Source organism: Rattus norvegicus, chromosome 7 (assembly GCF_021556685.1).
Source record: "Rattus norvegicus strain SHRSP/BbbUtx chromosome 7, alternate assembly SHRSP_T2T, whole genome shotgun sequence".
NCBI lineage: Eukaryota > Metazoa > Chordata > Mammalia > Rodentia > Muridae > Rattus > Rattus norvegicus.
In genome coordinates this window covers 130,156,512-130,169,674 of record NC_141540.1, presented here as the reverse complement: position 1 = coordinate 130,169,674, position 13,163 = coordinate 130,156,512, and the positions used below count along the sequence as shown (strand labels likewise).

Here is a 13,163-nt window from a genome sequence, read left to right as displayed (position 1 = left end):
CATAACCCAGGACCCAAACTCTCTGTATACAGAAAGGGGCACTGGTACCCTGATCCAGACATACCACTGAGAATCACCCCCAGAGTTCATTTATCCTTCCCACTCTCTGGGCTGGAAATAAGATAATCGATCTTGTGGCTTCCCAGAATCCCCAAGGGCTCAATGAAAGAGTATACCCCAGACAGGAAACCAGCCCACACAGGGACCAGCCACTGTCTTCACCGGCACCTAAAGGGATCCTCTTAGAAGTCCAGGCATTCAGCAAGATTGGACCACAGTTCCTCTGCAGCCCCAGGAGCTGCAACCCTCACCTCACATCCTGTAATAACAGAAGCCGTCCTTCACCAGCTGCCCTCAGACCATACCAACCCCAGGTACCCTGAACCACTCCTTGGGGCCCAACTGGCCCCATTTCCTCTTAGCTGGCCCAGGCCTCCTGCTCTGCCCACTTGGACAATCTGTCCACTTTGGAAAAACGCCTCTTTTCTCACACTGACCTCCTTACTGATGTGCCGGCCGCTCATGAATTGGGAGCTCCATGAACCTGGTATTTCCGTGAAGAACATACCAGACCGGGGGTCACCCTCACCGGAGACTCTTGTGCCAACTCAATACCATGAGTGTTTGCCTCCAGTCGGTATGGCCAAGGTTCTCCACTGTGAGGTTCACATACTCATGCTCCTAGGGACATATACACTTGCCTACCATGTACGTGTGCAAGTCTGAATGTATCTTGAGTGCACTTGAGTTTACTTCTCAGCCTTAGTGAAATGTCCAAATGTTGTTACCAAGAGGACCGGAGGGGGACTAGAAGCGCCTGCCCTGTTGGGAGGTTTCTGAGCAAACACCAGGGTCACTTACCATGCCGTGTGTCATACTGTCGCATCTGCACTTCCTCCACACAGTCAGCTGGGAACCAGCCTGTACGGCCCTTCACGGTTCCCTCCCAGAAACCGCCCTCCCCAATGCTGAGCACTAGGGAAAGAAGCCAGACAGGTTGTCAGGGCAAAGGAAGACAGCAGGGTACCCACTTCCCTGCCACCTGAGGCTCGGGTTTTGTCCACGACCCTGACCCTTGCTCTCTTTCCAAACCAACATCCCTCTTAGCATTTTCCCTGGGGGGTGGGGGTGGGGGGTTCTGGAATCCACACAGAAGAGAACTGAACAGATGGCCTCGGCAAAGGATGGACATGTGGGAGACAGACAGACACAGATGGGCACACTCGAAGAGGACAGAGGCAGAAACCCCGGGCCATACTCTTACTCCTGCCCACAGTGACCACTTCCCCCCAACCATGGTATCGGACATCCACCCCAGAGTCACTGCCCGGAGCTCAGGGTCACTTCGAGGCAGCCAGTGGAACAAGCCACATTATAGACCAGGAGGGCTGGTCTCCACAACTATTTCCACCTCACAGACAGAGCGCCCAAGGTAGGAACCCAATAATGGCAGAGAGGCCCATGCCTGGGGGAGTTGAGGGGGAGGGCTTGTCTTCCCCATCCATGGAAGAAATGTGTGCTGTCACAGGCAACCCCAACTGTTACAGATCTCCCGAAGATGGCAAGCCCCCCTCACCTGTATCCCAAGGATTGCCAATGAAGAAGCCCCAAAAGTGACAGGAACCCTACAAGGTGTGGGAGCTCTGAAACGGGTTAGGGTCCTTCCAACGCAAGGACCCAGTTGTCGTTGGCCCCCATCGTAACAAGAACCGCCCCAAAAGAGCCAAGCCTCTACCATGACAGCGCTAGAGCTTCATGCCAGGAGCCCATAAAACCAGGGCCAGAGACGGAGACTCCGGTACAGCAGCTTGCTGTAATGACCCAGGGACACCCCAAACACGGAGACCCCCAAATGGCAATGAAATAGGCCGCGTGCCCCGGGGCCCGCCCCCCAAGCCGGCTCGCGCCCCTCACCCCGCCCGCGCCCCTCACCCTTCACGGCCTCGCCGCGGTGCAGCGGGATCTCGCCCTCGCCCTGCGGGCTGTGCGCCTTCACAGCGATGAACTTGCGGCCGGGGACGGCACTGTAAAGTTTCCGCTTCGGGCCCCGGGGCGGCGGCGCGGGGGGCGCGGGAGACGCCGGGCCGGGGCCGGGCGCGGGGCCGGATCCGCCGGGCCCGCTGGGGCTGTAGACGAACACGTAGGTGACGGACGCGATGCCGGGGGGCAGCGGGCACGCGAAGCCGGCGCCCGGGGCCTCCATGGCGCACGGCCCGGCCCCGCCGCCGGCCTCACCGCAGCCGCCGCCGCAGCGCCCACCGCCCGCCCGCCGCCCGCCCGCCCGCCGGGGGCCCGGCCCGGGGCCGCTCCATGGGCCGCGCCGCCGCGCCCGGCCCGCTCCCGCCAGCGCACGAGCCGCGCCCGCTCAGGGCTCGGGGGCCGCGGGGCTGCGCTCCCGGGCGCGCCGGGCTCGCTCCATGCCACGGCCGCTCCGCGCCCCGCCTCCTCCGCCAGCTCCTCCCTCTGCGGGCGGCGGCGGCCGGCGCGCCCTGAGTCCGCGGTGCCCCCCGCAGACCCCACGCGGGCGGCTGGAAAGAAACAACGAGAGCCAGAGGTGGGCGCACTGGGGAACGGCGGGCAGAACTGCCAGGTAGGAGCTGGAGAAGGGCTGGCACCCAGGCTTCGGGTCCCAGGGAAGGGCAGGCGGGGCGCAGTGGTCTGGCCTCACACCCTGACCAGCAACATGCATTGGGAGCCCCAATTCTCCGGCCTCTGGGGCTGTCTCCTGTCGTCTTAGCCACCAGCCCCTACCCCTATGCTCATTCTATATTGACCACCTTCCCATACCACTCACTTCTCGGGCTTAGGTATAGAGTCTGAGGTCTTGATCTTCCCTTCTACCCAAAAGCCTGCTTGGGCTCCCTAGTACCCAGACAGGCCAAATTCAACTGCCAATGACCAGTCTCTCTGAGACTTAGAGATATGTTATGCTGTTCCCACCACCTAAGCAATTGTGCCCCTTCCCTTTTGGCCAGAGATTAAGTTACTGCCTCGGCTTCAAATTTGCCCTTGTAGGCTCCACTGTGGTGCCGGGGCCAGAACCTGCAGACCATATTTCTGGGCTCTATGCCAGGCTCAGCCAACAGGGAGCAACAAGAAGCCACTGCAGCCCCACCAGGGTCCAGGAATCAATCTCTCTCTCTCTCTCTCTCTCTCTCTCTCTCTCTCTCTCTCTCTCTCTCATTTTTATTTTAACAGGCAATCTCTGCCAGAGGGGTCTCTTCCTTCTCAGCACACCTAACATGCTCGGCCACATCCTGACTGGCAGACCACTGTCACAACAGGTAAGCCTCCTTAACCTGTATCACAACTCATCTAAGTGCTTCTCAGCCAGGAGCCCAGATGGCTACCTCCTTAGAACCAGTCAGGAGCCCTGCTGTGAGATGGGAAAGTAGGTAGAGGTGGGGTGCCAGAGGCAAGACGTGTGCAGGCACGTGCATGTGTGCACACACATGCGCGCTTGTGCACACACACACACACACACACACACACAGAGGCACTGCAGTCACCTAATAAACATATGGAGAGGAAATAATTCTGCCCTCCCAAAGAGCAGATGAACTGGAGAACCTAGACTAGAGGAGTTTAGAGTCTGTGCCAGCTGCCAGTGTAAACAGACACAAATGAAAGGGACCTGTGACAGCCACACAGCTCCACTCGCACACAGCCCTCTTGGCAAACTGCAACATCCCAGGATGCGTTCTTCCAGCCACCGACCCATTCAGTTCTTAGAAAACCCAAAGGGGCCCTGCCAAAGCTGCATGGGAGAAATGTGAATTTTTTTTTTTTGGAACCGGACAGACAACCTTGGGGGTCCAGTAAGTCCACAGCCTGGAAATTGGACTGCACAGGCAGGGGGATAATGCAGAAGGAAGAGCTTTCCTGCATGCTAGCTACATCAAAGGCCTTCTACCAAACACCTGTACCCACGAAAGCCGATTCCCCCTCTCCGTGACTTTAAGCGAGTCTCTGACCCAACCTGGACATGGGGGGCGGGGGCGGGGGACCCCAGCCTGTACAACGGTGTTGACAGGCCCGGCCTAAGTGACAGACATTAACGAAGTGGCACGCATTTGCTGCTCAGCCCAGTGGGTACATCCACCCGTAGGGCTATCGGAGCTGTCTGACACTGAAAAACAAGCAGCTTATGTAACGCTTTCATCCAACAGGCTTCCAAACACCTTCTCTATACCTGGCTCTGGGGAAACGGCAGGAAGCAAGAAAGATAGCTCCAGACCTCAAGGCTCCAGGAACTTAGTACAGCCAGTGGTCAACATAGGCAGTGCACAAGGGTCCAAGAAGATTACCCCTCACAGGTACCCCAGGGGGGCTTCTCAAAGGAAAGGCCTTACACTGTACTGGTAGAGGAACCAGCTGGTAGAGGCCACCCTTAAGCCTACAGAGACTGAGGCTCTGTTCTTTTTCCAACTCTAGATTATAAGGAAGCCAGTACTACAAATATCCTGATTTCTCAGCGTCCCGGAACTCAAGGGGGAGGTTAAGAGTACTATTAGTATACAGGGTTGGGCAGGGGGCGGGAGGGTGTTGCTGGAGGGGGGGGGGGCAGCCATATCTCTCACCTGTAGGCTTTGAGCCTAAACAGAAAGACATTCCCAACCAATTTACCACCAGTTTTCATGCTTTGGTGAGCGTCCTAACCACAAGTGGATTACCTAAAGCTCCCTCGGCTGCCCTTCGAGCCTTAGAGCGAGCCCCAGCTTCTTCCAGAGATCAACCTGAGTAAAACCGTCAAGGAGTTCCACCTCCAGCCCCAGCCCATCACCGCACAGGTACCATGTAGTACCTTTCCTCCCTGCCTTCCAGCTCAGGTTTGTCATAGCCTTTCCAGGCCCTCCTACCTGATCTTGCTGTGGCCGCCCCTGCCTGCTGAGGGACCGCTGATGTCGTTCTCCTGCTCACCATCCCTGTCCCGGTCTTTCTCCTCCTGAAGCCTCTGGAGCAGCAGTTGGTGAGGGAGGCTTCGGAGAGTGGGCCCGGGAGAAGCTGCGGGCTGGTCACCCTTCAGGTTGATATCACTGGCTGAGCGCTGTAAGGGCCGAGGGGATGCCAAGCCACTCGGGCCAGCCAGACGTCGTCGCTTTGCATAGCTGGGGGTTTCCCTGAATGGTACTGGAGGAGAGGGGCAGGAGTGAGACTCGAGGTTCATTGATTTTTTTTTGAGATTTTATAATTACATTTCTCCTTTCCCTCCCTCCAAACCATCCCGTATTCCTTTCCTTGCTCTCTTTCAAATCCATGGCCTCTGTTGCTTTGTTCTTACAAGCATGTACGTATGTGCACGAGTATGAACGGCTGGGCAGATATAACGTTACTTGTATGGATGACTTCAGGGCTGGCCAATTAGTGTGTGCTTCTCTGGAGAAGACGGTGTCTCCCACTCCCAGCATGCCTCCCTCAGTTGCCTGCAGATCAGGTGCAGGGCAACTGATCTTCTAAAACTAAAATACTGGGCCAGAAGATAGTGCAGTCCTTGAAGTGTTTTTGTGTGCAAAACTAGGAACCTGAATCCAATCCCCACCACCCACGTAAAAAGCCAGGAATGTTGTCATGCACTTGTAATCCCAGTGCTGGGGATGTGAGACAGGCAGATAGATCCCCTAGGGCTCGCTGACCAGCCCGTCTAACATAATCCATGAGCCCTAAGCCCTACCAAGAGACCCTGTCTCCATAATCAATTTGGGGTAGCTCCTGAGGAAATATACCCAAGGTTGACCTCCAGCTTCAGCACACATATGCACACACTTACCTGCATATATGTAAATTTACACATACACACATGAATAAACGAATGTAAAGTGCGTTCTAGGAAGTGCCCCAATCCCAGGAAATCAGAACGGTTAACCACATTAATGAAGTCACCACTGGGTGACCACATCCTGCCCATGCTCCCTCCCACCCTAACCTCACAGATAGAAGCTTCCTCTTCTTCCCAACCAGCTAAGGCCTTGGAATGCCCAGATCTGCTGTCAGAACTTCCCATTTTACAAGCTTCGGGATAAAGCAGGCTACATGTGACAAATCCCATCAGACTATTGCTATATGAAACTATATACTATTGATTACAGCCTGGGAAACTAAAAAAGGCATTCTAGACCAGAGCCAGAAAACAGCCTAAAAAGAACCAGGCAGTAACAATTCCAGGTTCTGCAAACCACAGAGCCTGTCTCTGTCTCAAACTCTATCTCAGTAGCGTGAGAACTGCCACACATAGTGTGTAAACAAATGGGTTCACCTATGTTCCAATAAAACTTTATTTCAAAAACACATAACATATTGAACTGTATGTTGTTTAGAAGAGAACCACTTTAGACCCAAAGTCATAAATATATTGAGAATTAGAATATTTTTGTTTGTTTGCTTGTTGAATTCTGAGACAGGGTCTTACTATGAAGCTCTGGCTGTCCTGGAACTCACTAGGTAAACCAGGCTGGCCTCAAACCCACAGGATCTGTCTGCCTTTGAGTCCCGAGGACTAGCATTAGAGACATGTGACACTATGCCCGGCTAAAATTAGAATATCAATAATAATAACTCATGTAAATAGTAACCAAAAAACTGAGTAGAGACTAAATAAACTTTAAAAGGAAAAACAGTAAGCCTGGAAAGATATAGCGCATATAATAATATAGTAAAGTGCTTGATATACGTGCATGAATATCCCCAGCACCCACATAAGATCAGTGTCGTTGCCTGCACTTATCCAGAGCCGAGGAGGCAGAGACAGAAGATCTCTGGGACTGTCAGCCAGCCTAATCTAGTCAGCAAGCCAGTCCAATGAGAAACCATGATTCAACAAGCAAGATTCAGGATGGCTGCGAAGGAATACCACTGGAAGTTGACTAGATAGGCATACAAACACATCTGCACACAGACATGCACACACACACACACACACACACACACACACACGACAGATACATAGATAGATACTGATGTATAATGCATCTTTCTGACTTGTTACAGTAATTCATCAAGGTTAACAATTATTAATATATATGTATACACTAAAGATAATAAAAGCAAGACATCCAAAACCAAATACCATTGATTAAAAAAGAGAAATAGGCAGTTCCACCGTAATATCCAAAACCCTCAATACTCATTTCCAGTAATGAACAGAAGATCGAAGGAGATAGACGAGGTCATAGGAAGAAGACAATTAGACCTGACTAACACATCTAGGACACTTCACTTGACAGCAAACACCTACATTTAAAAAGCAGTAAGAAAGTAGAGATGTAGTTCAGTGGTAGCTTGTCTAGCATACCCGAGTGTCCAGTTCCAGTCCCAGTATTGAAAAAAAAAAAAGTAGAAAGACCCAAGCATAATGGGTCCATAATCCCAGCACTGAGGAAACAAAGAGGGAAGGTCACTGCAAGTTCAAGACCAGGCAGGACTTCCTAACAATAGTTTCTCAACAACAACAAAAGCATGGTGGCACACCCTTTAATCCCAGCACTGGAGGTAGGGACAGTTGGCTCTCTGTGAGTTAGAGGCCAGCCTGGTCTACAAAGTAAATCCCAGGACAGCCAGTTACCTGGAGAGAGGACCCTGGTTGAAAAAAAACCAAGTTGGGGGTGGGGGGTGGGGGTCAAACATTAGGAGCACTTGTTGCTATTGCAGAGGACCTGGGTTCAATTTCCACCACCACATCTCGAACTCTTCCGAAGAGACGAAGGGAAGAAGAAAACAAAAGCTTATCGGTATTACTGATACTCAAGCCAGATGCCAAGGATAAAGCTAAAGACTTCCGTAACCCATGTCAAGTATCAGTAGAACAAAGAGGGAAAACCAACGTCGCTATTTGAACTGATGCAGTTCAAACAGCTTAACCACCCTCCTTGACTCCAGGGAATCCAGAAGCCACCTTCTGGCTTTTGCTGGCAGGGTACACAGACATACATGCAGGCAAAATCTTCTTATACATAAATAATAAAGTAAAATAAACCAAGAAGTCAACACACTTTTAGCTGGACTGACTTTTTAAAAAGGATATGGAAAAGGAAAGCTAAAATCAGAAATGATTTAGGGCAGTGGCTCTCAGCCTTCCTAATGCTGGGGCCTCTAAGTATAGTTCCTCGTGTTGCGGTGAACCCCCAACTGTAAAATTATTTCCGTTTTTATTTCATTAACTGTAATTCCACTGCTGTTAGAGGAGTCATAATATAAATATCCGGTATGCTGATAGAAGACCCCTGTGAAAGGATTATTCGATACCCCCCAAAGGAGTTGTGACCCACAGATTGAGAATTGCTGGCTTAAGGTATTACAACCAATCTTTCAGAAGTAAAAATACAAGATGGTATTATGAATAGTCATTTACCACCAAATTAGATAAGGTAGGAATTCTTTCTAAAAATCGACAAATCACAAAAGCTGACTGAAGAAGAAACAGGAAAGTCTAAACAGACCTGAAACAGGCAAAGAAGCTGAGAAATCGCAATCCTTCTTCCTACCAACGACAGAAAAGTGATAACAGATGGTATTACTACAGACACTTAAGAATCAACACCCATCCTTCTCAAACGCTTCCAACGAGACGGGAAAGGAGAAAACAATGTCTAGCTGGTTCTGTCTTACCGACACCCAAGCTAGGTACAGCTTTCCGAGGGCAGAGCCAAAGAAGTCAACAACCAACGTGGTGCCTCGAAAAACCAACGTCGATGGGTGAGCGGACGCAGAAAAAAAGCATCTGCTATCGTCGCACGTCCTTTAGTGACAGGACATCAGGAAACTATTAACGGGATGAAACTCGAACTCGATACATGAAAGGGGTCTTTATTTATAACCCACAGCTAACATCCCACTCGACGGGGAAAGACGAAAAGCTCTCTCCGAACATAAGGAGCAGTGCCAGGATGCCTGTTCTCCCTGCTGCTGCTCAGCATAGAGAAGTTCAAGCTAGGGCACTTAGGCAACAGAACCAAATAAGGCTGGGCAGGACAGCCGTGCTTTCAGTCACCGTGGTCAGGAGTTTGAGGCCAGCCGAGGCTATGTAGTGAGACTCCACCTCAAAGAAAGAAAAACAGGAAGGAAGGAAGGAAGGAAGGAAGGAAGGAAGGAAGGAAGGGAGGGAGGGAGGGAGGGAGGGAGGGAGGGAGGGAGGGAGGGAGGGAGGGAGAGGGGGGAGAATAAAAAATGAAATGTATCCAAATTAGAAAAAAAAAAAAGAAGTAAGTCCATTTCTACTTGCAGACAGAGTAATCTTATGTATAGAAAACCCCAATAATCCACCAATTTGGGGAACTAAAGCAAATGCAGCAAAGTTGGTTCAAGACCTGTGCACAAAAGTCAGCTCGTTCCTGTACACCAGCAAAACAAAAGAAGAAAACTTCTCTCCAACGAGACCTGCATGAAAACTGACTGTGAACTCATGGAGCACACAGAAACTAAATTACAACTGCTCAGTGACCTAAATGTAAAAGCTGAACCCGTGAAACTTAGAAGAAAACTCAGTGACTGCAGCAAGGGGAGGGGAAACATTATTTGATGCCATTAACGCGGTGGCTCTCAAGCTTTAAGCTCCACCTGAACAAACCAACATCTAATGTAAACCATGAACTGAAACTAAGAAATTAGACGAGTTAGAAAACACCAACAAACTTCTAACCAATCAAAATCGTATGTCTTGGCTTGCTTCTACAAATGCCTTAAAGTTTCTCCCTTCTCCTGGCAGAGTGATACTTGCCCCTTTACAGAATGGGATAAAATGTAAACATGCTAAGTTTTTCTTTCATCAGATCTAGCAAAAGAAGAAACAAAGACCTTCCTGGAGTCACACGTAACCCGGGGCAATCACCTGTCGAGGCTGGTGGTCACCACTCAGAACCTTCTCGGGCTCTACGTTTTTGTGTGAGGTTCTCTGGGTTTATTTGACAGTGTTTTGACTCACTGTGGCTCCTCAAGTCAATACTGACTTCTGAAGTTGAAATAAAGACTGTCGTGGGTCCTGTGGAGAGTCTCTGGGTGTCTAACTGGGTTTTAATAAAAAGATCTCAGTAGGAAATTTCCAGGAAGGCTGGAAATAATACATTATTTCAACCCAGCACCCAGGACTCTCTCTCAGGACCTGCTGTTTGCTAGAGAAAAGGTAAATCTTAACAAGAAAAATCACCAGCTTGGAAACCACAATGGGCTGTCTGTCTGTCTGTCTCACTTCAGTGACAATAGGCAATTAGTGTGTGTTTGTCTGTCTCACTTCATACCTCAATAGACAGGTGTGTGTGTGTGTGTGTGTGTGTGTGTGTATGTGTGTGTATGTGTCTGTCTGTCTGTCTTACATCATACCTCAATGGACAGGTGTGTGTGTGTGCGGTGTGTGTGTGTGTGTGTGTGTGTGTGTGTGTGTATGTTTGTGTATCTGTGTGTATGTGTCTGTGTGTGTATGTGTCTGTCTATCTGTCTTACATCATACCTCAATGGACAGGTGTGTGTGTGTGTGTGTGTGTGTGTGTGTGTGTGGGTGTGTGTGTGTGTGTATCTCACTTCATGGCCCAGGTTTCTTTCCTTCAGTCTCTTATCTCCCTACCTCTACGTCCAGAATTACAGCATGTCCCAAAAGCAAGCTTTTCAGACTGCTCTTTAACCACTGTTAGACTTTGATCGAATTCTTGAGCTCAGAAATAGAGGTATTCCCATCTAAATAAAAATAGTTTTTTGCCTTTCTCTTAGCTTCCAACCTGAGCTCATGTGGAATCTAACCATGTCGATAGAACCTGGGTTTGTCACCCTGCGGATCACAGCCATGTCCACAATCCCCCCACCATGGGGTCCACACATAGGCTACATATGAATTAGAAAAAGCTAGACATCTATGGAAAACCAATCCTAGTGTGTTTCCCACCCATGCTATTGGTCAGCCAGACCTAAGGACAAAAGAAAAATTAGGTGACTGATTTCAGAGTGCACTAGGTAATTTGGGGTTTGGTGGGTGGTTTGTTTGTTGTTTGTTTTTGTTTGTTTTTGTTTGTTTGGTGTGGGCTGTTTGTGTGTTTGTGTGTCTTGAGACAGTCTCACTGTGTAGCCCAGGCAGACCAAGAACTCACAGAGATCTGCTGGCCTCTGCCTCTCAAGTACTGGGATTAAAGCCCTAGGACACCATGCCTGACTCCTAGATTTGTTTTTAAACCTAAACTAGCTTTGGGACAATCCAGAAAGGTCCCTGTGCTATTAAGAGATAGTAAATGAATTCAGCCTGTTTGACGGATTAGATTGTTTGAAAACATTGTCACATGAGTAATACTAAACCTCCTTTTGGGGTGGAGGCTGGAGGTAAGGATAGGAAATTCCTATGTAGCCCAAGTTGGCTCCAAACTTATCATTATCCTGCCTTAGCCTCCAGAGTACTAGCAACACAGGCACACAACCTCCAGGTACCAAATTTTAGGCTATATTTTCACATACTTTCCTGATAAAATTGTACGGAACTCCTAGACGTTTGGACTGTCTTGATATAAGCTCTTCAGTCACAAGTCTGGTTGTGATAAAAATCCTGTAAGCCCTAAGAGGTAACCCAATCGCTTGTCTGTCGACCTCACCATCAGATCTCAACCATGGCTGCCTTCCGCCCTGGCGAGTATACTGTTATTCTTGTTCTTCTCTAAAGGTGTGTGCAGCGAGCTACAGCCCGAGATTATCTCTCCTTCCAAGAGATTGTTGCACTTAGACAAGTGCTGGGGAATGCAGGTCTCTGGTAACTTTAAGATTATGCCATTAGCTTGAATAAGAATTTCCAGAACTGTGATGAGGAAATGGAAGCCAGGAACCGTGGTATGTGTTCACAAGCAGATTGGAGGCTGAGTCCAGAGGACGTCGTGAACCCAGGAGTCCAGGGCCAGCCTGGGCAATCTAGAAACACTGAAAAGAGAGATGTGGGGGCAGGAAGAGGGGAGAAGGGCAAATGGAAAGTAAATGAGGGGGTGGGAAGGAAGAAGAAAGAGAAAAGAGGAAAAAAAGAGAAGAGGAGGAGGTGGAAGGAGAAATACCTGGTGGTTTGGGGAGACTGCTAACCAAGTGCAAACAAAACAAGACTTAGGGCAAGGGCCTGGCAGGATGGTGCACTCCTGTAATCCTGGCACCTGAAGCTAAGGTAAGAGGAGCCCCATAAATACAAGACCGGTCTTCAGGAGAAGGTTCGGCCCCGGCCTTCTAGGATGCAGAATGAGACTCTGTCTCAAAATAATAAACAAGCAGAAAAAGAAGTAATAACACAGATGGGAAAACAGGTGAGTTATCTCAGTGTGTCTGAGTCCAATTCATTTGAGTCTGTGATTTTTCTTTTTTAACTTTTTTGTGTTTGGTTGGGTTGGTTGGTTCAGTTCCGTTCTGTTTGGTTCAGTTCCATTCGATCTGAATAGCCCTGGCTGTCCTGGGGCTCTGTAGACCGGGCTAACCTGGTACTCTCAGAGATCTGCCAGCCTCTGCCTCCCGAACGCTGGGATTAAAGGCGTGTGCCGCCAATGACCGTCTTCAACTTTTTTTTTAAATTTATTTATTTATTTTATGTGAGTAACTGTTGCTTTCTCCAGTCAAGCACACCAGAAGAGGGCATCAGATCCCCATTACAGACGGTTGTGAGCCACCATGTGGTTGCCGGGAAATGAACTCAGGACCTCTGGAAGACCAGTCAGTGCTCTTAACCGCTGAGCCATCTCTCCAGCCCCCTTCTCAACTTTTTAAATAAAGTTCTTTTAAGAAAAGAAGTTGAGGTGAATGATTGCATGTGTAATTGAGGGGTTTTTTTTAATTTCATTTTAAAGTTTTAGATCTAAGGAAATATACTCCCCTTGTCCTTTAGACTATCTGTGGCCTATTGGTTACTTTTTGGAAATTAGAAAACTGAAGTATTTACTCCTTTTCCCCAGCTGATCCTCCAGCACTGGAAAAGCTAATGGTGGACATTTTTATCACGTGGTTCAGTGAGAAACTTCTGGTTTTTAATAGAGTACTACTGATCCCACCACCAAGGCTTTGGTTAGGATGTGATTTGAGAATCTGCATAGCATGCCAACCTGCAAGAGCTTTTCCAAGCCTTACTGCGAGTAAAACCTCACTTCCTGCCAGGCTTCCTCCAGAAACCTGGAGGCATTTGAAAGACCTGAAGAAAACAGCTAATTACTGCAGAGAAAGTCTGAGGTTTGGTT

General features: G+C 49.4%; 2 protein-coding genes across 7 annotated transcripts in view; one reads left to right on the top strand and one right to left on the bottom strand.

Annotated features, from left to right (window-relative positions):
* The window catches only part of Shank3 (SH3 and multiple ankyrin repeat domains 3), a 62,297-nt gene that overhangs the window by 34,342 nt on the left and 14,792 nt on the right, over positions 1-13,163 (bottom strand). For all 5 annotated transcript variants that reach the window (NM_021676.4, XM_087558861.1, XM_087558860.1 and 2 more), the window contains 3 exon segments: positions 862-975; positions 1,933-2,126; positions 4,860-5,130. In NM_021676.4, the coding sequence (NP_067708.2) occupies positions 862-975; positions 1,933-2,126; positions 4,860-5,130 (579 nt within the window).
* LOC148004928 (uncharacterized) lies at positions 2,126-6,285 on the top strand. 2 transcript variants are annotated; one of them, XR_015624939.1, is made up of 4 exons: positions 2,133-2,590; positions 3,199-3,284; positions 4,170-4,316; positions 4,435-6,285. XR_015624939.1 is itself a non-coding variant. In XM_087559560.1 (3 exons), the coding sequence occupies exons 1-2, from the start codon at positions 2,157-2,159 to the stop codon at positions 3,239-3,241; spliced, it is 477 nt and encodes a 158-aa protein (XP_087415686.1). In that variant the 5' UTR covers positions 2,126-2,156; the 3' UTR covers positions 3,242-3,284; positions 4,170-6,285. The 2 variants fall into 2 exon arrangements, 1 of the variants encoding a protein (XP_087415686.1); XM_087559560.1 differs by having other exon boundaries at positions 2,126-2,590; positions 4,170-6,285.

What these genes read in the sequence shown, in the direction of transcription:
- LOC148004928 (XM_087559560.1), top strand. Translation starts at nt 2,157, where the DNA reads ATGCCGGGGGGCAGCGGGCACGCGAAGCCGGCGCCCGGGGCCTCCATG. An exon ending in ACGGCGGGCAGAACTGCCAG is followed by an intron (nt 2,591 to 3,198) that starts GTAGGAGCTGGA and finishes TTATTTTAACAG; the next exon opens with GCAATCTCTGCCAGAGGGGT.